This window comes from Callithrix jacchus, chromosome 3 (assembly GCF_049354715.1).
Source record: "Callithrix jacchus isolate 240 chromosome 3, calJac240_pri, whole genome shotgun sequence".
Lineage (NCBI taxonomy): Eukaryota > Metazoa > Chordata > Mammalia > Primates > Cebidae > Callithrix > Callithrix jacchus.
In genome coordinates, this window is record NC_133504.1 from 78,938,040 (window position 1) to 78,963,563 (window position 25,524).

Sequence of the window (25,524 nt, forward strand, 5' to 3'; positions counted from 1 at the left end):
ATTTGGCAGATTAATTGCAGCATTTTAAGGAGGGTGATGAACACTAACATGGTATAACACATAAAGTAGTATCTGAAGTTTTGAAAGGTGCTTATTGTATTTCAGGGTCTTTGCTTAGGTTTGGAGGTAGATGGTCATTAATCAGGGCAGGGAACTAGGAGGTAGTTGGTTATGGCTCTGCAGCTGCTCAGTTGCTTTGGTCTGTAGTTTATTCATCCATAAGTAGAAGGATATAAGTTATAGTTTTTTTGTTTTGTTTTTGTTTTTTCGAGATGTAGTTTCGCTCTTGTTACCCAGGCTGGAGTGCAATGGCATGATCTCGGCTCACTGCAATCTCTGCCTCCTGTGTTCAAGCAATTCTCCTGCCTCAGCCTCCCGAGTAGCTGGGACTATAGGCACGCACCACCATGCCCAGCTAATTTTTGTGTTTTTAGTAGAGATGGTATTTCACCTTGTTGACCAGGATGGCCTCGATCCCTTGACCTCGTGATCCATCCGCCTTGGCCTCCCAAAGTGCTGGGATTATAGGCGTGAGCCACCGCGCCTGGCCATAAGTTATAGTTTTTAAGATCTTGACCACCTCAGCTCTTCCAAGAGAATAAATGCAGCAAGAACAAAATAAAGCCAAAAAACAAATGAAAACTACTACTTATCTTAAATGTATCTAGTGTTGGATCTCAGAAAATGGTATCCCCAAGTGAAGGCCTCAGAAGCAGAGTCAGGAACAAATTTTCCTTTGATCTTTTCCTGCTTTCCTGTCACTGGCCCTTCATTTTCCCATGAGGTTAGCCACAGAAACTAGAATTTTAGGCCAGGTGTGGTGGGTCACGCCTGTAATCCCAGCACTTTAGGAAGCCAAGGTGGGCAGATCACAAGGTTATGAGATTGAGACCATCCTGACCAACATGGTGAAACCTCGTCTCTACTAAAATACAAAAATTAGCTGGGCACGGTAGTGTGTGCCTGTAGTCCCAGCTACTTGGGAGGCAGAGGCAGGAGAATTGCTTGAACCTAGGAGGTGGAGGTTGCAGTGAGCCGAGATCATACCACTGCACTCTAGTCTGGCCCCTGGCAACAGAGTGAGACTCTGTCTTAAAAAAAAGAAGAAGCAGCTAGAATTCTTCTTTTCCAAGGTGGGCCATAGTCACCAGAATCCCTTGTCTCAACAATTAGCCATAAAACCTAAAAATATTATTCAACTCCCCTCATGCCCCAGCTTTCTGTGTAAGGACTGGCCTTAAAAATTTATCTGACCTACCTTGTGTGATTACAGGTCATAAGACCCCCCATTCCAGACAGGTTTCTTCTCCATATCCAGAAAGCAGCAAAACAAAACTCTAAGAGCCCAAGAAAAATCTGAAGTGATAAGCCTTACTGGATTTCCCCACTCAGTCTATTAAGATTAGATCCTACCCTTTTTGTCCAATTGTATTTCTACATGGCCGGTCCATACTTCTTTGTTAAACCTAAACATAAAAATGGGCAATATCCTCTATAGCTTTGGGTCTTCATTCTAAAGGCTCCCATGACATGTAAAATTATGATCAAATCAATTTATATGCCTTTTATCCTAATAATATGCCTCTTGCCAGTGAACCCTCAGAGAGCAAAGAGAAAGTTCTCTTGGCCCCTATAATAGAATGAATCATATGGTAAAACTTTTACTCTTTTAGAGCGTATTTTAATGGTGTTTTTAAAAAACGTGTTTCAAATAGTTATTAGAAGAATTGAGAACTTTATAGAATTAACAAATAATAATTTGGAGTTCTAGGTAGATGGTTTCTTCAGAATAGACACTTTAATGGCCCTTAGGAAAGGATAAACCAAGCAGAGGGCACGGTTAGGAAGATATGTGTTAGGGCTGGCTGAGCCTGGAATCTGACAGAGAATTCATTAGTCATTGACATTGCAAATATTTGTATTCATTTGTTAAAGGAAAATTGGATGAGCACTGCACATTTCTTGCCATATAGAAGATACTGCTGAATGAATCCAGGCGTTCACAGTGTGCTTGGAGCGTTAGAGAAAATGATGGTGCAGCTGATAGTTGACCTGGAAACTATTTCCAGCTCTATCATTGCCATTATATTGTTATGATCATAATTATACTTTACTCAGGATTTTCTCCTTCTCGCCTCTAAGTGCCTTAATCATTTAGATTCTATGTGTGCATCATTTCTTGATACCTTTTTTGATTTAGGCACTGTTTTAAATCTTATGATCACTTAATGTGCCTAAGTACAAATTTCATTTGTTTTCATTACTAGAACTTTCTTCCAGTCCTTTTGACAAGAGTAACTCAGTAATTAAGGGGGCAGTTAGTAAAGAGATAATAGATTAAATATCAATTCAAATAAAGTTTGCTAAAGGTCAACAAATGAATTCTTTGATTAAAATAAACTTCTGGTTATTTCTGATGTGCATATTATTACGAGGACCTCGAGAAGAAGTTTTGTGATATAAAAAAATTCATTAAAGATGAGTTGAACTCTTCAGAAATACTTCCTTAAAAAGATTCTGTAGTTCACACTTCACCAGGCTAGGCAGGACTTCCTCTTGCTTAGTGTGAATTAAGAAGGTTTAGAATATATGAATGAGTTTTAGATGATTTGTCGTATGAATGACCCATGACCTGTTCGTTCCTGAGTAGTCAGGATTTGGCAGTGCTGTACAATGTTTACCTCCATTTATTATTGCCTTTTGTTTGAATTATATGAGACTATGTATATATATAAGAAATAGAATATATTTTTCTCAAATGTTTACATTTTAAAAGGATAATGATGATGTGGAAAATAATAGTGCATGACTAAGGCTGCACAAATGAAATGAATGGATAATTTGTGAATCTAATATTTTTGGATGTTATTATGACACCGTATATAATAACTTTGAAATATGCACATTATGCTAGATTTTTTTGGGTAGGATTGATTTTTAAAATTAATTTATTTTTTTACCCATTAAAATAAAGGTAATTGTAGGTGATTTTAAAATAATTTTATGCCATTCTTAAGTCATCTGAGGTTAATTCTGTCTCTCTTCAGTCGTCCCACTTGCTGCCTCCCAGTGCCTGCTCCAGAACTAGTCCCAATGAGGAATGCAGGGTCTTGATCCACACTTGAGGGATAAGACCAAAATGTCTCTTTTAAGGGTGCTTGAATTTAAATTTTGGCTCTTTTAAAGACTGAAAGGACTGACTTAAATTGTGGACTTTGGGACAACTCTTCAGATATGGTATATTAGAGGGGGTGAGTTTGCAAGGGCATTCAATTATACATACTACCTAGTGGCTATTTTTCCAGGACTAGCATTAGGCAATATTTTCAAAATGAATATCTTCTTGAAATTATGGACCTAGTCTTCAAAATTTTAATGACCACACTGAAATTTAAAAAGGGAAAACATGTTTTATTTTTCTATAGTGGATGAACAAATCAACTAGAAGGAAGGCGTAGCACAGCCAATTACAGCTAATTCATATTCAGAACCCTTAATTTTGTTTCTGTGTTTCTTGCTGATGACCTCATGAGAAGAGGAGGGTAATAAATGATAAGAACTTCATATGTGATGTAATCTAGTATTTGGGATACAAGATCTGATGTTAGTCATACTCTTCCACTTTCTCCCCTTTGAAAATTACAGTGGCTGTTTCCTGATGAAGAGATAATGGAATAAAAAATTATAATAGGACTGTCTGTTTGCCTAGATAAAAAAGAAAATATAATCAGCATTGATATCAAGATGTTAATTACAAAAAAGGAAGGAGCTTGCTAAATCCTCTCTTAAAGGAAGAAACATGCCACACACAGTGGAGGCTAAATCATTCTCCCTGGATTCCTTACTACTTACGTTTAAAAATCATGTTGACCTAGGACTGGCTCAATATGTTCGAATGATTATTTACTATTAAAGGATTTTGGGATTCTTTTCTACTTTAGGATCAGTACGACTTCGTGGCAGCAAAAATGAGTTTGAAGGCACAGTGGAAGTATATGCAAATGGAGTTTGGGGCACTGTCTGTAGCAGCCACTGGGATGATTCTGATGCATCAGTCATTTGTCACCAGCTGCAGCTGGGGTGAGTGCACCCATCCCTGACCAGATCAGTCTGCTAGAATCTGAGAATAATGCTGGGTGCCCGTTATTGCTTTGTAAAGCTTCTATCTTCCTTTCTTACTGTCACTTTCCTCATTCTCATATATCACAAAAGAGCTATAAAGAAGGGGCCCCAAATGGAAGAAATGAATTCTCTCACATGGAAATGTACTTCACATAAAATTACCTGGGCTGAACTAGGAAATGGGCAAATACTAAGTGGGCAAATTTAAAAGTGTCTTTTGGTCTTTGTCTTTAACAAAATATAGAGGCCTTTGAGGCAAGTTTTGCCTTTTCAAATTACTAGAATTTGATTCTAAGAATTATAGTTTATTAGAATTATAATCAATTAATTAAATTATTCTATTATAATTACTAATTATAATTAATGAGCACAGCCTCAGGTTGTTGCTGTCATTTGATTTTATCTTACTACTTTTATCCACCCACAGATTCCATTTGTGTGTGAAGGGGGCAATGTTTACTGTGCCCTTGTCCTTGGTGGGGAAGTAGTGATGTCCCAGGCCTTAGATTTTGGTGCTGAGGTCCTGTGGAAGATGGGAGCTTCTGTCAGCTCTGGCAGTGTCCTGCCGTGCCAAGGAGCTGCCAGCCTGGGAACTGGCTCCACTGTAACCCTAGGCACCATCTTTAAAACAAGTCAGTGTATACTGAATTCATCAGTCCCAGCATCTTTATTCCTTGTGCCATAGAGTTTCACCAGGAGCAGAAGGCTTCTTTCTGGGACAACAGGTTTTATTTTTGTTTTTTGTTTTTTTTTGCATCTCCTTTATATTTTTTAAGTGCACTCAACATATGTTTTTCTTGGCCTTTATCACCAGAGATCTTTAGAAAGCATGGAAAATATTTTGTTACAAAAAATGCAGTCTAAAAGACTGAAAAAAAATGTTTGCAGTTTACAAGTATTTTGCATTAATGATCAGAGTGGTAATAGCTAATAATGATGGCACAAAATGAAGAAGTAGAACTTCAATTTACCGGATTTCTTTTGTCTTCCCACTGGGAAGGTGAGGAATGAGTATTGAGTAGAGCCAAAGCTTGAAGGCCTAAATTTTGCTCAGATTTTGATGCTGTTTGAATGATAAATAGGGTTATTATAGTAAATTAAAGTTAATGAATTATTTTAATAAGTTGATATAAATCAGGATGAAAGAAGGAATAAGGCCAGAGCCTATGAAGTGTTATGGTGCTGGGAAATGTTAATTACTGATTTTATCATGAACACTTAGTCTGGCAAATAACATTGGCAGGTGGGCAGGTCACAAAGAATGTTGATTTCATGCTTTTTCCTTTGAGGGGCAAGAGATGTGATAAATTTGTAGGCTGATGTCAGTGTTTTCCTTTATGTACATACCTATATGTGCTTTTGTTACCCCTGAAAATCAGAAAGGAATAACATTTTCTATGATATACAAAGAATCTCATTTTCTATGAGATACAAGAATACTATAGTGAAGGTGGGAACTACCGTGTGGTTTATTTGTCTTTTGATTGACGAAAGTATGTAAACTATTATTCTGCAAACAAACTTCAGATAAGCCGATCCAATGATCCAACTGCTTATATATTATTATCTCTCAGTAGTCCATTAAAAAAAAAAAAGAATTGCACAATAAAACCAGGGAGACTCAGCTTCATTGCTGTGAAGACACATTTATATTTTAGATATACCCCAGATGTTTACAGTTTGGTTGATGGAATGCTGCAGCATGGAGACAATTGGAGAGATCACCATGTAAATCAGATAAGCATTTCATCTTTTTAAAATTTAATACCCGTTTGTACACAGCAGAAGTTACTTACAAAAATATGTGGATTAGATGAGCTAAAAGCAGAGCCCATCTGTATGCTATTATTTTCGTTTTTTCTTTTTTAAAGCACTCTCCTGGTGTTAGCAAAGAGATGCATGTTGCTATTTTATTAATTGGTTTCAAAGTCTTGCTAGCAGATACTATATACAGTGTAAGGTTTTAAAAATTATAAATGGATTGCCTTCCTTGATACTATTGTGCTTAGATGTACTAATAATAATTTTGAAAATGTTAGCCTAGAATGTTAGAATCAGAAAGAATCTTCAAGCATCCAGATTTTTTTTTGACACATTAGAAGTTAAAGCCTTTGCATCACTTGCAGCTTGGCTTTACTTTTAGCATAGTCCAGACTGGGGTCCAAGCCTCACTGAAGCTCATGACACTCTTCTTGCACAAAGCCTTACTTTTTATATCTACAGTACTTGGTTATTTTCTTGTAAATCAATCATTGATGGTAAAGGCACATAAAGTAGTTATTCAAGATTGATGAAAAGAATTCCATAGGTAAAAGCAACCCACATTGTGATTTGATGTTTTAATTTCCTTGAAATTAATATAATCTGTGTTTTTTTTCCTTCTTTTCTTCCACATTCATCTTTGTTGATTTCTTCCATTGTTTTTCAAATGTTTTGATAAAAAGTTTTGCCTATATTTGATAAACCTAATATCGATCATTGTACTTCCAGAGGAAAAGGAATAGCAAAACAAACGCCGTTTTCTGCACTGGGCCTTATTCCCGTTTACTGGAGCAATGTCCGTTGCCGAGGAGATGAAGAAAATATACTGCTTTGTGAAAAAGACATCTGGCAGGGTGGGGTGTGTCCTCAGAAGATGGCAGCTGCTGTCATGTGTAGCTTTTCCCATGGTAAAAAAAAATTTTTTTAAAGTTCTGTTGTTTTACTTTCATTATGTTGTTACATTTTAAACATGATTCCAGATGATGAAAGTGTCTTAGTTAAGTCATTTCCTTAAAGTTTTTAATTACGGAAATAAGTCTGAATCAAAATATTTTGCCATCTAATTAGCCTTCACTATAAGGATAGCTAACAATTTGAATTCCATTTGATTTTCCAATAGTATCTCATTTTTTAACATATTTTCTATTTTATATAATTTGCTTAAAGAATATGTTGCATATGTTGTATGCAATATGATATATACTATATAATATATTATAAATGAAATATATATTTTAATAGTGGAAAATTATGGTGGAATCAAGATGGAAAATAATCATGAAAGTCAAATATAGCATACAGCAAATACAACAAAATATTTTAACTTTGTGTAATGCAATATAATTATGGCATCAGTGTTCTTGGGGCTATAGAGAGCACCTTCCCTAAAAATGGATTGTTGACTTGAATGTGGGCTTCTTCCAAGCTTCACAGAGTAGGTATGTGGTAATTATCATTATTGGTAGAGTATATAGGTGTGTTTATGTTCATGGAAGAAGAGGAAGGAACAACTGCTTTTAAGAGGGTGAAAGAGTTTTCTGGGTACCGTGGTATATTTTAATGATTGATCACAACCTGGAGCTACCATACTCTCACAGTATACCTTTTTGCATTTTCCTTGGAGATAGCAGCATGACCACATATCCCAGGACTTGGAAAGGTAGCAGTCAGTCCAGGGCAGTGGTTTTTGTTTGAGTACAAGTATCAGGGGAGGAATAAGGAAACTCATACCACAAAACAGAGAGAGACCCAGTCTGGAATAATTCCTTCGGATTAGCTGGAAGAGCCAATGGAAGGATATAGTCCAGATGTATGCTCCAGATTACAGCTCTGAGAGCTGTAATCCCTTTTTTGGTTGGGAGAGGCATATGTTAAACCTTGATGTCTTATAAGTTTTCCCTTTTTTTCTTTTGATTCTCTGCCTTTGGATTATGCTACTTTTGCTAAATCCAATGCTGCTTCAAGGATGATGTGACTTGGACCCAATAATTTATTGCTTTTTGTAGATTATTGGTTTTACTCTATGCTCAACCTGATTGATAAAATGTTTTTCAAGTAGTAATGTAAAAATTTTAAGAACAACAAGTTTTTTTTTCAGGATATCTATCTACATTTTTTTACTCCTTCCACCTTCTGTAATCTATTCATCTGTTTATATTCTGGTTGTAAATATAGTTATATGGTTATCTATAAACATATATAAAATATAGAAAGTTGTGATAAATTAGAGGTGAGAACTTAAAAAGATTCTCTCATGGTAGATTAAATGAGAATGTGGAGTTGTACAGCTGAAGTCAGCAAACATTGAGTTCACCTTAAGGGGTAGTGATGGAATTTTAGTATACATCCCTTAAGTTTGGGAATTATATTTAGTGTCTTGTCATTCTGTACTTGTAGCTTTTCCAACATTTACAGAGTAGAAGATTGCATACAAGTTGGATACAGAAAATAGCAGCAATCTAAATGAAAACACGTGGGGAGTTTAATTATCTATAAGCTAAATATGAGTCAATTGCTTTACCAAATTTTCTTTCAGATGATTTTTGCTTTTGTTGGAAGGATGGGGCTGTTAACTAAATCTTGTCCTTGTGCTTTTCTGTATTTTTTATATTTTAACAATTAGCCAAAAAGAAAAAGAAACCACATTTTAAAATAAAACACAACGTAGAAGAGTGAAAGGTGGTATGCCGTAAACAGTCTAGGTTCTACATGGTTTTAAATTTTCTCTTAAAATTTTTTGTTTTTCTGTTTTCTCCAAGCTTACCAGGTAAGGAAGAGTATATTAAGAAATGTATACATGCTTTTCTATATTTTTTCACATTTTGCAAGCTTTTTAAAGGAAAAATAGACATTATAATTTCTGAGAATTATATTACCATCATTCAGCCATATTGATTAAACCTGTCTTTATTGATTAACAAATTGTAAGTGCTAGTTAACTTATACAAGTAAACAGTATATGCAGATATTCACTAATCTAAATCTCTGTTACAAAACTGAAATATGAGTGCTTGCTTTGGCAGCACATGTACAAAACTCAAATATGATATTTGAATTTAAGTGTGAATTTCCAAATGCCATTTACTGCTTGTTATACTGTGGAAAATTAGAAGCATATTTCATACAGAGAAATGATTAGTAGTTGGCGAAAAGTGCAACTAGACTTAGTATTTCATACAGATAAATGATTAGTATTTGGCAAAAAGTACAACTAGGGACCCAGTCTGTTAATTTTTACCATATTACATCCTTTATTTTAGTAAAATTAGACTGCCTTACTCTTTGCCAGACACATTCAGCTTTGTGCTTCTTTATTTTCACAGTGTTCAAGTGGCCTGAACACACTTCCCTCATCTCTGACTTCCAAATCCCAGCTGTCTAGGCCTTCTTAAAAAAATAGCTTTTTCACAAGCAATTCCCTAACTATGTTCAACCATGAGTAAGATCCTTTGCTTCTGAACCACTGTAGGGTTTTTTGTCTGTACTTGTTTTTATCTGTGCCTTTAGGCAGTAAACTTCTTAAGGGCAGGGTCTGTCTAGTGTCAGTGTCCCTTTGAAGGCCCTGCCACACTGATCATAACACCTTGTACAAGGCATTGTCTGATATTTGTTTGTTAATCAGAAATTAATGAATGTATGTTGCCAATTATTTTTTCTTGTTTGGGATATCTTTTCTAGGTTTTCAGCATTGCTTGCCAGTTGAGGCAGTCAATAAATAATGATTATATGCTTCTATATACTAGGTACCTGAAATACACAGGTAAAAAGGAATACAGTGTCTCTGTCCTCATTCTAGCCAAGAGGAGAGAGACAATTGACATGTAAACAGTAAATCAATGACAATTTTAGATTAAAGTAAATACTCTCAGGAAGACAGAATTAGGCAATGTAATAGGAAGTCCCTTAGTGTGCTGTCTTAGCCAGGGCGGAGAAGAGATAGAGAAGTTCATAGTCTGACAAGGGCTAGATCAGGGCATTGTAGGTTATGAGAATGTAATCACAGTTGATGGTCCTTATCAGAGAAAATGGATATGAACTCATTCATGCCCAAATAATTCCAATATTGTTCTGTTTAGGTACTGGCCATGATGTCCAGCAACTTGTTATAACGAGTTAGATATTAACTGTGAGCTGATTTTTACAAATACGTGAATAATTGTATACTGAAAACAAGTATGTTATAGATATGTGTCATTTTTAATAATGACATATTGGTAATGCTCAAGTTACTGTAACTAAAAAAAATCAATGCCACCACTATAATACCATAAAAATCAAACATGTTTCCAGTAATCTGCAGCTTTTGAGTGTGCATTTTCTGGTTTTTGTGTTTGTTGGGGAAAAGTGGATTTAAACCATTTTCTCCTACGAGTTACTTGTATTCATGTAATTCAATTTGGGACATTTTAATTGGCCAAGATTACCATACCATATTATATATATATATATATATATATATATATATATATATATGTATGTCCATATCACTGGTGTGGTTTAATAAATATTATTTAATTATTGAGAATGGCAAAAAATATAGATTATACCTAATCTTATCAATCAGTGTAAATGCAGAGGTTTTGCTTGTTTTTAATTTCACATTGCACAGGCCCAGCATTCCCCATCATTCGCCTTGTTGGGGGCAGCAGTGTGCATGAAGGCCGGGTGGAGCTCTACCATGCTGGCCAGTGGGGAACCGTCTGTGATGACCAATGGGATGATGCCGATGCGGAAGTGATCTGCAGGCAGCTGGGCCTCAGGTTTGTTTTTACTACTCTTGCTTTGGTTAAACCTTTGAATATATTATTTCCATACCCAAAAGCAGGTGCTGTTTGTTTAAATTGCACATTTCCTTCAATAAATAGAAAAAGTTACCTTTTGATCTTTGTAGTAGGGCTATAGGCTTCCTGAAGAGTAGCTATATGTACTCTGTAGGTTTAACCTGCTTGTATCTGAATGAGGCTGATTTTATGTCACTAAGAATCTAAGCTTTTACTGCTTCTCATTCGTAGTCTATGTTCCTCTTAGGTAGTAAGCAGCACTGTCAACTATAGTGACTTAATCAAATTCCATACGATGAAACAGTATCAACTCAGTTTAACTTGTAGTCCTGAAATATTGTCTGAACTTTTGAACTTCACTTCCTTGTTAGGTATGTGCTTAGAACAAAGGATATTTATTGATGTACAAAGGAAATATTTTCCCTGTAGGGTTGGAAAGGAAGCCTATGTCATGAAACAGCAGTCTGAAAATCGACATTCCAGGTTGCCTCAGTTGGGATTATTCTGGAGTATTATAATTTTAGACCTTCTAATCCCTCTCTTTAGTGATTCTGAACATTGGTATAACAAGTCTAAATGTTTATCTAAAATTATATTGGGGGATCTTTTAAAAGTTAATCATTTTCTTCAGATTTTAAAAATATTTCATTTAGCACTGAGGGACCAGTGATGGGGAGGCCTGTTCTTATCTGTCCATGTGTTCAGTTAACTGTAATCCTTGACTGCAGCATGAGTGTTAAACCTTGAACTATTTATATGATTCATTTTTTTTGCATTTTTAAATAATTGGCTCTTTTTTCCAAAACTCTATGCTATATTGAAGTATTTGAAAGTAAAATATAGACATTTTAATACTTTGTCTATGAGCACTTCAGCATGCACCTCTTGCAAATGAGAACATTGTTCTACATAGTCAAATTATCATTCTCACAACTAATCATTGGTAGTCATTCTTAATATTGTCTAATACTTCATCTTATTCATATTTTCAGAGTTATCCCTACAGTGTCCTTCTGAAGCAGAATTTAGTCCTGGAGCAATCTGGATGTTATGCTCTTAAGTCTCTTTTACTTTAGAAAGGCCTGGATCTTTTTTTTTTTTTTTTTTTGAGACGGAGTTTCGCTCTTGTTACCCAGGCTGGAGTGCAATGGCGCAATCTCGGCTCACCGCAACCTCCGCCCCCTGGATTCAGGCAATTCTCCTGCCTCAGTCTCCTGAGTAGCTGGGATTACAGGCACGCGCCACTGTGCCCAGCTAACTTTTTGTAATTTTTAGTAGAGACGGGGTTTCACCATGTTGACCAGGATGGTCTCGATCTGTTGACCTCGTGATCCACCCACCTCGGCCTCCCAAAGTGCTAGGATTACAGGCTTGAGCCACCGCGCCCGGCCGACCTGGATCTTTTTAATGGTTTTTTGTTTTGTTTTGTTTTTCCCTAACACTGTCTTGTTGAAGAGACTAGGCCAGTTGTTTTGGAGAATGTCCCATCTTCTGAATTTGTCTCCCTTATTCCTCCTGGTGTCATTTAGTTTACTACTCTTGAAATTCATAAAATTAGAGTTTTGGTTTAAAGGCATGATTAGAACGAAGCAAACATTTTGTCTAGAAATCATCACAGGTGATATGTTCTCATCTTGCATCTCACTAGGAGTCACGAAAAACTCTGGTTTTCCACACAAATGAAACTGAAATTGAGCACTGGTTTAAGTGACATCAGCCTGATCCTTTACTGTAAAGTAACATTTTCATCTATAAATGACTATTGGACCTAAATGCTAATTTATAGTTCATATGTGGGACAGGAATAAACACAGCAAATCCTGTGTTAGTAGGTTTTGTTAGGATTACCAGCGTTGTTTACTATGGTATGATCATTTTATTTGGGTTGGTCAGGAATAGGGCTTCTTGGTTTCTTTTGAAAAACTAACAAGAACATTTTTGAGACAAGTTTTTTTTTTTTTTTTTTTTTTTTTTTTTTTTTTTTTTGAGACGGAGTCTCGCTCTATCGCCAGGCTGGAATACAGTGGCATGATCTTGGCTCACTGCAATCTCTGTCTCCCAGATTCAAGCAATTCCCCTGCCTCAGCCTCCTGAATAGTGGGACTATAGGCACGCCCCACCACACCGGGCCAATTTTTTGTGTTGTAGTAGAGATGGGGTTTCACCATGTTGGGCCAGGATGGTCTCGAACTCCTGACCCTGTTGTAATCTGCCCATTTCGGCCTCCCAAAGTGCTGGGATTACAGTCATGAGCCACTGCGCCTGGCCAAAACAAAATTTTTTAGAAGTGTTTTGACTGGGTATCAATTTCAAGACCAATTTTATCGAAGTTTCCAGGTGCTGCTGTTGGAGTCAGCATAGCATATGATTATGGGCATATGTTCTGGACTCTGAAAAACCTGCATTTAAATCACACTTTTGGAGTTGAGAAAAGCTACAGAATATCTCTTAGTTGCAGTTTTCTCATCTATAACATATTTCTTAATTTATAGGGTTTTGTATCTACAAGCAGTTAGCCCACATAGTAAGTACAATATACATTGGCTATCAATGTCACTCTGATTAGGTACTTTTAAATTTCAAAGATATTGCTAAACATTCAAAGTAAACAGCATTTGGTAGTGACAGAACATCAAACACTATTCTCCTATCTGGAATTTCTATTTAGTTAGCTGTATCTATGAACTTTTATATTTTTAAAACACTCTAATGTGTATATATGCATATTCACTGGGTTATCAGTTATGTGTTCAGTGATGTGCTAATTGATTTTCATGTGAGTTACTAAGAAAATTATGTCTTTGCCAAAAATATTAAGAACTTTAAGGGTATAGTAATGGTATTTTTAATATTATCAGTTATAATATGGATTATTCTAAGTTTAAACTATAAAGCATTTTTGATTATTAATATATTTCTATGGGAAATAAAATAAAATATATTTTATTGCTTAGAAAAATGCACAGACCATTTAAGTGACTTACTGAATATTAGTTACATTACAGTTATTGAAGTGATTCCAACAATTCATGTTGTGGCCAGGTGCAGTGGTTTATGCTTTGGGATGCCAAGGTGGGAGGATAGCTTGAAGACTAGACTGGGCAGTATAGCCAGATCCCATGTCCACAAAAAAATTTTTTTTAATTAGCCAGGTGTGGTGGAGCACAACTATAGTCCCAACCACTAGGAAGGCTGAGGTGGGAGGATTACTTGAGCTTAGGAGGTTGAGACTGCTGTGAGCCATCATCACATCACTTATATTGCAGCTTGGACAGAGACAGCAAGACTCTGTCTCTAAAAAATAAAAATAGAAATTCATGTTGTAATACAGAGTTCATTCTTGAGAGACAAATTTTTTTTCACATAAGTAGAAACAGTTCTTAAACAAAGGCTGTATTGATGATGACAGTCAGTTACATAGAAAGAATATACAGATAGAAAGAATCACAAGGAAGGCCATGTTAATGTTGAACACACTCATGGGTGAAGTAAAGTGTTAGTGCCTTTCTCAAACACTAGCTCATTGCTGTTTTTCGTATGAGGGGATTCTTTGGAAAAGTGATTAAAATATACAAGCAAAAATCCTCCACAAGTACTTGTAACAAATAACAAACCACCTTTGTAGAGATTTGTTTTTATTATAAGTACTCTGATGCTCTGAGCTGACATTCTTGGTTTACCTTTCTTGCACTTGATTTTATAGTTCTCTTATAAGTTTGCATTAAAGCTCTACAACTCTTCTTATCTATCATTCGTTTTTCTCATTTAAAGGCTAAGTACTTTCAGATGAGATCGTTTTTAATGGCACATGGTTGATAGCAGACGCATATTTGTTGCTTGTCTCAATTTAAGATTCCTTCTTAAGCAAATTTCATTTCAGTCTTATTTGCTTTGTTGAATTCCCACAGGAAAACTACATCATGCTTTTCTGGAGTAGTGGTTACAGTTTCTTTATGAGATGCTGTCACTGTTGACCTTCATCTTTTAATGGTGTCCGTATATTTTGGTAGCTGGCAAGCTTCCTAAATGCAAAAGGAATTATTATACTTAAGATACTTAAATTTGATTAATGCAGAGAAAGATGAGCAGCGGGAAAGAGGCAGCCAGATGTTAGAAAATCAGATAACTTGCGAATGCACATGGACTCAGTGAAGTTTAGGTGGAGACATTTTAATTAAACTTCCTTTTTATGTGCTTAACATTAAAAGCATTTTCCATGTATTTCAAAACTCTTAAAAGAGTTTTGTACTGTGACATCATATTTTATTTTGTGGATGTGCCGTAACTTACATGGGAATTTAAAATTTGTGGATACTTTCTTTCCTCTTAGGGCATTTTCATTTTTACTTTTTTTGTTGTAAAATTATATAGAACCATATTATTGAGTAGTTAGAGTACAAATTCTTCTGATATAAACTGTTCTTTAAAAATTGTTTTTTGCCAGGTGTAGACGCTGATGCCTATAATCCCAACACTTTGTAGGGTTGAAGTGGGAGGACTGCTTGATCCCAGTAGTTCCAGACTAGCCTTGGTAACATATGAGACCCCCAGCTCTACAGGAAAAAAAATTAGCCAGTTGTGGTAGCACATACTGGTGGTCCCAGCTACTTGGGAGGCTGAGGTGGGAGGATCGTGAATCCAGGAGGTTGAAGCTACAATGAGTTGTAATTGCACCACTGCACTCTAGCATGGGTGACAGAGTGAGACCCTGTTAAAATTTTTTTTTTCTTTGCTCTTTTATTTTACTGTTCATTAAATTAAAAAAAAATATTGTATAAACCAAGCTTGTCCAACCCACAGCCTGCAGGCCACATGCAGCCTAGGATGGCTATAAATGTGGCCCAACATAAATTGGTAAACTTTCTTAAAACATTATGAGATTTTTTTTTCTTGCTTATCAACTATTGTTAGTGTTAGTGTATTTGATGTGTGTCCCAAGATAAGTCTTCTTCTAATGTGGCTCAGGGAAGCCAAAAGATTGGACATCCCTGGTAGAAACTTTACAACAAAGATAGCCTGGGATAAGAATTATTGAGCAAGAAAGAGAACTTGTTTAACAGTTGAGGAAGTTAGGCCCACTGAGATTACATAGTATTCCCGAAGTCACACTGTTAGTGGCAGGCAGAGTCTTGAGGTTTATGGCTCCCAATTTAGGAATTTTTCTTTATGTTACATTATTTGTAAAATGGCCAGGTAATATAAGAATAATTAACAAATATAGGGCTGAAAGAAATAGGGAAGTCAAGACAGAAAGTTAAATTTAAGAAGAAAATGATACTGAAGGCGTATAGACTGTATTTGAGGTGCCATCAGCCATCAGTTGACAAAATTCCAGGAGGCTGCAGGAATGCTCAGTGTTTCAGTCTGCTCTGTAGTCAGACACACTTTACTGTCTAGTAGTGGTGTAATGTTGGACAAGTTAACTTTTGAGCCTCAGTTTTCTTATCAGTAAATTTGGTGTTATAGCATCATTGGGTTGTAGGGAGGATGAAATGAGTTAATATGTATAAAAGCACTGTTAGACCAGTGCCAGGCATATAGGAAGTGTTTGATACACATGAAGTATCATTGTTGGAGATGGAGGGGATTGTTTTCTGGAGAAAAACCTAGAATATTAAAAACGAGCTTTTTCATCCATAGATTACAAACTCTGGATGTGGCACAGACTGATAATTGCAGTTAAAGAGCCAGTCTTTTATAACCTAATAAATAATTACATTGTGCAATAGAATGGCCCAACTCTATTCTAGGTCTACCTCAAAGCAGTAGCTAAGCCTGGGATTGAGTTAGTCAGATGGTGGCATTTATTTGGCCTTTCTCTGTGTATGTGGAAACAAAAGTAAAAGTTTTGTATTAATACAATTTGATTAGATAAATAGATTTAAGAATGTTTTGAATAGGGATCAGAAATAGAACCAGTTCAGTACTGGGGAATACTGTCATCTAGGCAAAATATCTTTACACAGAAAATGACTCAGGGTAGTAGATCAGAGTACTTCTGCTCCAAAAATTTATTTACAGTTTGTCAGAGGGTAAAAAAGTAGGCAACACTGGAGCTCTTATTACAGATGAACTGCTGGGGCTGGTGTGGAAATAATTTCCATAAAGGACAGAGAACATACAGCTTTATTAAATTCACATTGCATTTACTTGAATGAGTTCATGAGTTTTGTGTTGATTTCCTCAGTATTATAATTTATGACTCTTTAAAAGCAGAGTCCTCATTTTTTTTTTTTTTTTTTTTTTTTTTTTTTCATGTGTGTGTTCTCTTGAAAGCTCGCACAGTCCTGGGTACCAGGAAATACTAGTGACTGGCTGACGAAATATGTGAATATGTAAATATTATTTTCTTAATTTTAGTAAACCAAAAAGTTAGCTAGAAAACCTGATTTTGTGTTACATTATAATTTCCTGCTCAATGTTTTTTTGTTGTTGTTCTCAAGTTTATTCTGTTCGGTTTTCTGATTAGTTTATTTTACTTAAACATTTTTATATCATTAAAATAATAAAAATACAGAAATGGATAAGAAGAAAATAAAACATCTAAGTAATTTTGTTTTAATTTTCAGTTTTTCATGGGTATATTGGACTCATGTAATGATCATAATACCTATAGGTAGTTTTTCAACCCACGCTTCTCATCACCCAGTAGTCTGCCATGTCTGTTGCTGTTATGTTTATGTTCATGTGTGTGTAATATTTAGCTCCCACTTATAAATGAGAACATGTGGTACTTGGTTTTCTGTTATTGTGTTAATTTGCTTAGGATTATGGCCTCCACCTTCTTCCCTGTTGCTGCTTATCGATGGTGGATTAAATAAACATCGGCACATGTATACCATAGAATACCATGTAACTATAAAAAAGAATGAAACCATGTCCTTTGTACCAAGTGGTGTCTTCAGAGAGTATTTTAAAATAGATAACATCCCCAGAGTCAATGTTTGGGGCTTCTACTCTCCTATCTTGTAATCTCCTTTAAGGAATGGGCCTAGTTTGAAGACAATTAACCAGAACTTTTGCTTTTTCCTTGAAAGTGTGTCATATGACTATATGACACACTTAATCATGATTAATATGATTAATTATAATTAATGCATTTGAAACACAGTATATTTCAGTACCCCTTCCTCAGCCTATCAGAGTATTCTCAGCCAATGCATGACTTTAGGGTTTGTTTGTCACTTTTACTAGAGAATTAAAAGGCTTTAGTTGTTGCCTTTTAGCCCAAAGATTGTATGAAAGTGGTATTAATATTTTAAATCTCCAAAAATGTGATAGGTAAGCATGCATTATTGTTTAATTTTACCACTAGCGATCTTGAGCATCTTATCCTATGGTCATTGGCCGTTAATGTTTCTTCTGTGAATAGCTGGATCCTCTCTATTGTCTATTTTTCTAAGTTGGTTTCTTTGTCTTTCATTAAAATATAATAATGTCCAAGCACTTTGGGAGGCAAAGGTGGGCAGACTGCTTGAGTTCAGGAGTTTGAGACCAGACTGGACAACATGGAGACTATCTTTACAAAAAATACAAAAATTAGCCGAGCATGGTGGCATGTGCCTGTAGTCTCAGCTACTTGGGAAGCTGAGGTGGGAGGATGGCTTGAGCCTGGGAGGCAGAGGTTGCAGTGATCAAAGAGTGTGCCATTGGATAGCCTGGGTGACAGAACGAGACCCTGTCTTAATATATATATATATATATTAATATATATATATATATATATATATGCATGTGTATGTGTCTGTGTGTGCAGACACACATAGACAGGACCAGACCCTGTCTTTAAAATATATATATATATATATATGCACACACACGCACACATGTAGATAAATAAACTATAACTGAAATGTGTGCATGTGTGTGTATGTGTGTGTGTATATAAAACAGGTTATTACTATTATTCATTTCTAGGAGTTTTTTTGCAAATTGAAAATATTTCTTCCAGTCTGTTGGTTTGCATTTTGACTCTGATTATGGTGTGTTCTGCTGTATAGTAGTTTTCAATTTGCATGTTGTTGACTTTAACTTTCTTAATTTTTGTTTTCTGACTTCTGGGTTACCTAGGAATTCTCTCTTACATCCAAGGTTATAAGAACTATGTTCCTATAATTAAGTATAGTAACTTTTTAGTTTTCTTTCTTTTCTTTTTTCCTTCCCTCTCTCCTTCCTTCTCTCTTCCTCATTTCTCTTGCTTCTTTCTCCCTACCTTCTTTCTTTCTTTTCTTTTTTCTTTCCTATATTTAAGCCATCTGGCTTTCATCTTTTTGTTATGAGTTTGGGATCAAATTATATACTCTTCCATATTGGTCCCAGGTTTCCTTATAGCACCTAATTCTGGCTCAATGAATTATACCCATTGAAATTTTCCTTAACAGATTTTTTTTTGTGTGTGGCATTTATCTCAGGGCAAAGATCCAAGAAGGCTGTTAATCTGCCTTTCTCTAGAGCTTTCCTATCTGGCTTCTCCATCAGTCATCCTGTCTCCTCCTGTTTTGTCCTTAAACTCTTAGGGTTCTCTAAGTCAGTTTCCATATTTGCCTTCATTAATCTCTTTCCTCCAGAGCAGGGGTCTGCAGATGTTTTCTGTAAAGAGCCAGAGAGTAAATAGACTTTGCAACTACTCAGCTGGGCCACTGTAGCATGAAAGCAGCCATAGACAATAACTTGGGAAGGCATGTGGCATCGTTCCAATAAAACTTTGTTTCTGGACAGTAAAATTTGAATCTCTCTTGATTTTGCACATCACAAATTATATTCTTGTTTTGATTATTTTTCCTGGCATTTATAAAATTTGAAAACCACTCAGCTTATGAGCAACATAAAAACAGATAGCGTGCTAGATTTGGTGCACAGGTCTTATTTTGCTGAACTCTCCTCTAGAGTGACCAAGGGCTTCTTCTCTCCTATCCTCTATCTTCCTTGTGAAAAGGAGCCACAGGTCCCAGGCACACAACTCCAAGCAGTTTTTTTCTTTGAACCAACGTTAGTATATACATAAACATATTAAAAACAATACATTTCAGTTACTCATCTTCCACCCTCAAATTCTGGGAATTACAGCTTTTATATGATTTTGGAATTTTATTTTCTGTGAGTGTTAAGGTTTTCTCTTGTTTAATGCATTGTAATTTTTTTTTTAGATGGAGTCTCACTGTGTTGCCCAGGTAGGCTGGAGTGCAGTGGTGCAATCTCATCTCACTCACTGTGACCTCCACCTCCCAGGTTCGAGTGATTCTCCTGCCTCACCCTCTCAAATGGTTAGGATTACAGGTGCATGCCACCATGCCCAGCAAAGTTTTGCATTTTTAGTAGAGACAGGGTTTTACCACATTGGCCAAGCTGGTCTCGAACTCCTGACCTCAGGTGATCCAGCTGCCTCGGCCTCCCAAAGTTCTGGGATTACAGGTGTGGGCCATGGCACCTGGCCTATTGTAAATGTTATATAAACGTATTTTCTTTGGGAGAGGATATATTTTCTACTATAAGTAATCTTTAAAACAGTTGAATTTTTTTCATAGCCTTGTAGAATACTATTGCAAGATCATTTTGGTTTAAAACATATTTTTTTTAGGAATATCAGTGCTTTCATTTTGGAACAACAAACTTTTTACATAAAATACTTTATGTGCATTAAAATATTTGAAAATGTTTGCCCCTGATTAGATGTAGCTCTACCACAAGAAAATCTGAAGTTCAGTGATGCAAGTCAGAGCTTACCTGATAGTCTTCTGGGCCATCATCTTGTAATCTGTAATACAAAATAGCACAGACATGCATTTGTTCAGTCTCTTATAGGCCATAAATTACTTCCATAAATATTCCTTTGAAATGTACTTTAAAATAAATTAATTAATTAACTAAACAACATTAAAACCAGAAAATGTTAAAATATTGATTGATCCTTTCTTCCTCACCATTTCCCCAACTTTACTTTTTGGGGATGAAGGACAGTAAAAACTATAATGTTTGTTTAAACTAAATACCAAATGATTTTTAGATAAATTGCTTAGCAGTGAAAGATATATTATTTATCAACTGTCGGGGGTATATGGGGATTCCTTAACAGTGCCAGAAGAGGGAAGGGAACCAGCATTTATTGAGCTCTTACTTTGTATCTGTTTAATTCCTACACTCCTGCAAGTTAGCCCTTATCATCTCTGTGTTCAGTTGTTGCATCTTGGGCCTGGAAGGTTTTAGTAACTTCCCCAAGGTAGCCCAACTTGTTGAAGATAGAGCCCAAATTGGAACCTCAGAGTCTATGTCCACATGTACTTGCCCGCTTCAAAGATTGAGCTTGGAAAATACACGTTTTTTGACATAGTCATTAATATACAAATATTTATACATGATTAGTGTACTCTTCTGTAGGCATATAGACATACTTTGAAACAACTGTAAATGTTATTTAGAACAATCCTATTAATTGAGCATTTATTGCTTCTTTCCAGAGTAGACATGACTTTTTGTTCTGCCGTTACATTTCCCTTAGCAAAACAAACAAATTCACTCACAAAATTGTCATTTTGATATTGTCATTTGTGTTAGGATTCCTTTGTGTTAGGACTCCAATATCATTTGTGTTAGAATTCCAAATGTTTTCCTCACATTTGTCCTATTAGTTCTAGATATTAGTCTTTAATTTTTGTTGGGGCAGATTGCTCAGAGTCTGCTGTGTTATAAGTATCAGATAGTGATTCAGGTGTCAGGATTCTAAATTTTAAAAATGTTAACTCCATGAAAATACCTTCCTTAAGCATCTTCTTTTCCTCAGCTTCCTCTATACCTCCTGTAATATTCCTTTATCCTTCCTCTTGGCACACCCTTTGAATTTTAAACTAAAAGTGAGTCAGGCAATGACAGAACATTCCCTAAGTATTTGCTCTAATGATGTTGTTGTTATTATTATTATTTTGAGACAGGATCTTACTCTGTCACCCAGGCATGGGTGCAGTGGCATGATTATGGCTCATTGCAGCCTTGACTTCCTGGGCTCCAGTGATCCTCCCACCTTGGCCTCCCAAGTAGCTGGGATCACAGGTGTGTGCCACCATGCCTGGCTAATTTTTGTATGTTTTTGTACAGATGGGGTTTTGCCCTGTTTCCCAGGCTGGTCTCAAACTCCTGAGCTCAAGCAGTCCACCCTCCTTGGCCTCCCAAAGTGCTGGGATTACAGGCATGAGCCACTGCATCCAGCCCTCTAATGATACTAAAATAGGTTTTAGCTTTTAGATGTTTTGTTTTCTTAGACATGTTCATTTAAAAGAAACTTCCATGGTATCTAGTAAAATTAGTCAGGCTCCTTTTTAGCCACAAAATTGATATCTAAGACTTTACCATTACTGGGGTATTACAATCATTTAGCAAACTTTTTTTCTTTAATATATTTTTGTTGTAAATCCTGAAGTTATAATGCTATAAGAAAAGAGCAGCTAAAATAATGGGGGAATAGATGCAATGTCATTGAAAAACAAACTAAAAATTTAAGTGCTATAGTTTAAAAATTAAAAGCTTAAAAAGGACTGAAAATGCAGTATCTGAAATTATTAATCATTTTGACAGGTTTGTGATCTTCACTTAAATCTGGGGTTCTAAGAATATGCCATCACTTTGAATTGTGGGAGAAGTAAATTTACTACAAATACACTTGAATAAAGAGATGTTTTTGTTAGAAATAGACTTGGCTGCCAGATGTGGTGGCTCATACTTGTAATCCTATCACTTTGGGAGGTTGAGGTGGGAGGATTGCTTGAGTGCAGCAGTTCAAGACCAGGCTGGGCAACATAGTGAAAACCCACCTCTACAAAAAAATAAAAATTCACTGGGCATGGTGGTATGTACTTGTAGTCCCAGATATTCAGGAGGTTGAGGTGGGAGGATCACTTGAGCCCAGGAGGTCAAGGCTGCCTTAAGCCATGATCACGCCACTGTACTCCAGCTGGGGCAACAGAGTGAGACTCTTTTTCAAAACAACAAAAACAAAAAGGAAATAGGTTTGGCTGTGAGTAACAAAGAGCTAAAAATAACACCAGTTTAAACAAGTTAAGAGCTGAGTTTATTTTACTCTCAGGAAAAGAGACTAGAGGTAGCCAGTACTAGAGTAGTTTGGTGGTTCCTCAATCACTAGGGCCCTAGCTCTCTCTTGCTTGCATTTCTGTCATCCTTAGTATGGGACCCTATGACCCAGGATAACTTACTAGGCTCTATACATCCTTGCAGTCACGAAGAGGAAGTGGAACAAAGATACTTCCTACAAGTGATGCATGGCACTTCCACCTAAATATCACTGGTCAAAACTTATGGCTGGATGCAGTGGTTCACACCTGGAATGCCAGCACTTTTGGAGGCTGAAGTAGAAAGATGGCTTGAGGCCAGGATTTCAAGACCAGCCTGGGCAACATACTGAAACCCCACCTCTTCAAAATAAAAAATAAAAAGAAAATTAGTCAAGTGTGGTGGCATATACCTGTAGTCCGAGCAACTCAAAAGTCTGTGGTGAGAGGATTGCTTAAGTCTAGAAGTTAAAGATTGCAGGGAGCTATGATTATGCTGCTGCACTCCAGCCTGGGCGACAGATTGAGACTATGTCTCAAACAAAACAAAAACAAAAACAAAACTTAGGTGCCTAAATTGGGAGCAAAGTTTTATTTGGGGATGATGAAAAAGTTCTGGAGATGGATGGTGATGATATGCAATGATGTGAATGTGCTTAATCACTATAAACTAAAAACGTTTAAAATGGTAAATTTTATGTTATGTATACTTTTCCACAAACAAACAAAACTTAGGTGTCAAGAAGGAGGGAAGCAAAAATGTGGTCTTTATTTTGGATAGCCATTGTCCTAAAAATCTGAAGTTCCGTTACAAATGAAGAAAAGGAGGTTAAATATTGGGGAGTACCTTGCAGTCTTTGAAACATGTGAAATTGCTGAAATGTAAAGGACAACAAACAAATACACAAAAAGGAAATACAGAAAGTCATGCATGACCTATGAAGTGAATTAATAAGCAGGAATTAATAATTTTGCTTTTATTTGGGGGGAAAAAAATAAAGGACCAACCTTTGGTGTCTAATCCAGAATCCTTATGTTCTTATGTTTGTCTAGTGGCATTGCCAAAGCATGGCATCAAGCATATTTTGGGGAAGGATCTGGCCCAGTTATGTTGGATGAAGTACGCTGTACTGGGAATGAGCTTTCAATTGAGCAATGTCTGAAGAGTTCCTGGGGAGAGCATAACTGTGGCCATAAAGAAGATGCTGGAGTGTCCTGTACCCCTCTAACAGGTAAGGACCTCACTCCATTAATATACCAGTTCTTGCCCCCAGTACCATGTGGGCTTGCGTCAGCTTCCCTTCTCCTTAATTTCAACAGCATTACCAAATGAGCTTTCAAATAAATACACCAAATAAAACAAAAAGAACACAAACTGTACATTAAGATACCTTCTTTTTATTCATAGTTACTCCTGAATTTTTCAATTTAAAGCTACATAGTCTTGTAAAGCTGGATCAGAAAATAGGACTTTTTTGCAATATATAATACCCAGTAGTCAAAATCAGTATGCAATGATACATTTCAGATATTAGGTGAAATAATTACCTCTTTAGTTCATTTATCTGTTAATGTTTCTTGACTCAGAATGTGTTTAGAGCTGGTATTAATGCAATTGTTAATTAAAGCACACTGTGAAATAAACCAAGTTAACTTTACTGTGCACAATTTTCAGACTATTCCAAAGATAGCATGCTTGTCAAAATGAATAGTTTGTTACAAGAAGGGCATATATGAGTACAAACTGGTGTGTGTGTATGTACTTACATGTTTAGGGAGAAGAAGGAAATGGACAAGGCCAGAAATGCTGAGTCATCAGAAACCATTTGGTAAAAAGAACTTTAAAAAAATGTTTTGTTTACATATTTCTTTAATGAAAATCTTTAACTTCTTAGAGTCCACGAAGTACCAACTTTATATCTTTCTGTTGACATACTTCTATACATGGAGTTGTTTTCATTAGCAGATTCACACATTAATACACAATAGAAATACATTGATGCCAGATTTTAAGCCAGAGCACTTCATTTTCTTGAACTGCGATTTTTTCCTCCTTCAAGGAGGGCAGTCTTATAACATTGCTGTTACGCTCAGATGAGTTAATACATGTCGTGATGCTTTGCAGTCAGTAAAGTAGTATATTAATAAATGGTTTGTTGCTCAGAGACCTTTAATAGATCCCTGAGATTCATCAAAAGTGTGACCCTTACCCAAGATTATTTATATGTTTCATTGAGAATCTTTGGATTATTTTGGATGGACATGGCTTTTAAAACTACTTTTTTGGGGAATTACATTTATTATACTATTTATTTGGTTAGAAGCTCTTTGTAGAATTGTAGGCAAATTAATTATCATTTGAGTTAATAAGATTCAAATTCAGATCTGTATTATCAATAAAAGAACAAAGTCGAGACATATCTTCTAGTTTTTATAATTCATGAATACCTAACAAATATAGATACATTAACATGACAGACTGTCCTTTATCCAGAATAGTTTTTTCTGTCTTCTTATTTCAATATTTATTTTTCATTTGCAGTTAAAATTCTGAGCTATTTCCAAGTTACTATATTTTCTTACTTTTTAAATTTAAATGCCATATATTGCTCTGACTTAAGACTAAAGTTATAGGAAGTATCTGAAATATTATTTAATCTAGAAAAATCTAAATAGATACTTCAAAATTATATCAGGATATATTTTCCTACTTAGAGAATAGGAATACAAGTAAAAAGGAAAGAATATATATATGTGTGTGTGTGCGTGTGTGTATAAATACACATGTGTGTGTGTGTGTGCAT

At 35.8% G+C, this 25,524-nt stretch overlaps 1 protein-coding gene across 3 annotated transcripts in view; it reads left to right on the forward strand.

Annotated features, from left to right (window-relative positions):
* The window catches only part of PRSS12 (serine protease 12), a 79,492-nt gene that overhangs the window by 10,580 nt on the left and 43,388 nt on the right, over positions 1 to 25,524 (forward strand). For 2 of the 3 annotated variants that reach the window (XM_002745448.6, XM_078366576.1), the window contains exons 2-5: positions 3,942 to 4,080; positions 6,613 to 6,791; positions 10,493 to 10,643; positions 23,774 to 23,952. In XM_002745448.6, the coding sequence (XP_002745494.3) occupies positions 3,942 to 4,080; positions 6,613 to 6,791; positions 10,493 to 10,643; positions 23,774 to 23,952 (648 nt within the window). Of the gene's footprint in view, positions 1 to 3,941; positions 4,081 to 6,612; positions 6,792 to 10,492; positions 10,644 to 23,773; positions 23,953 to 24,495; positions 24,550 to 25,524 lie in introns of all 3 variants that reach the window. The other variant, XM_035293055.3, reaches the window with a different exon arrangement.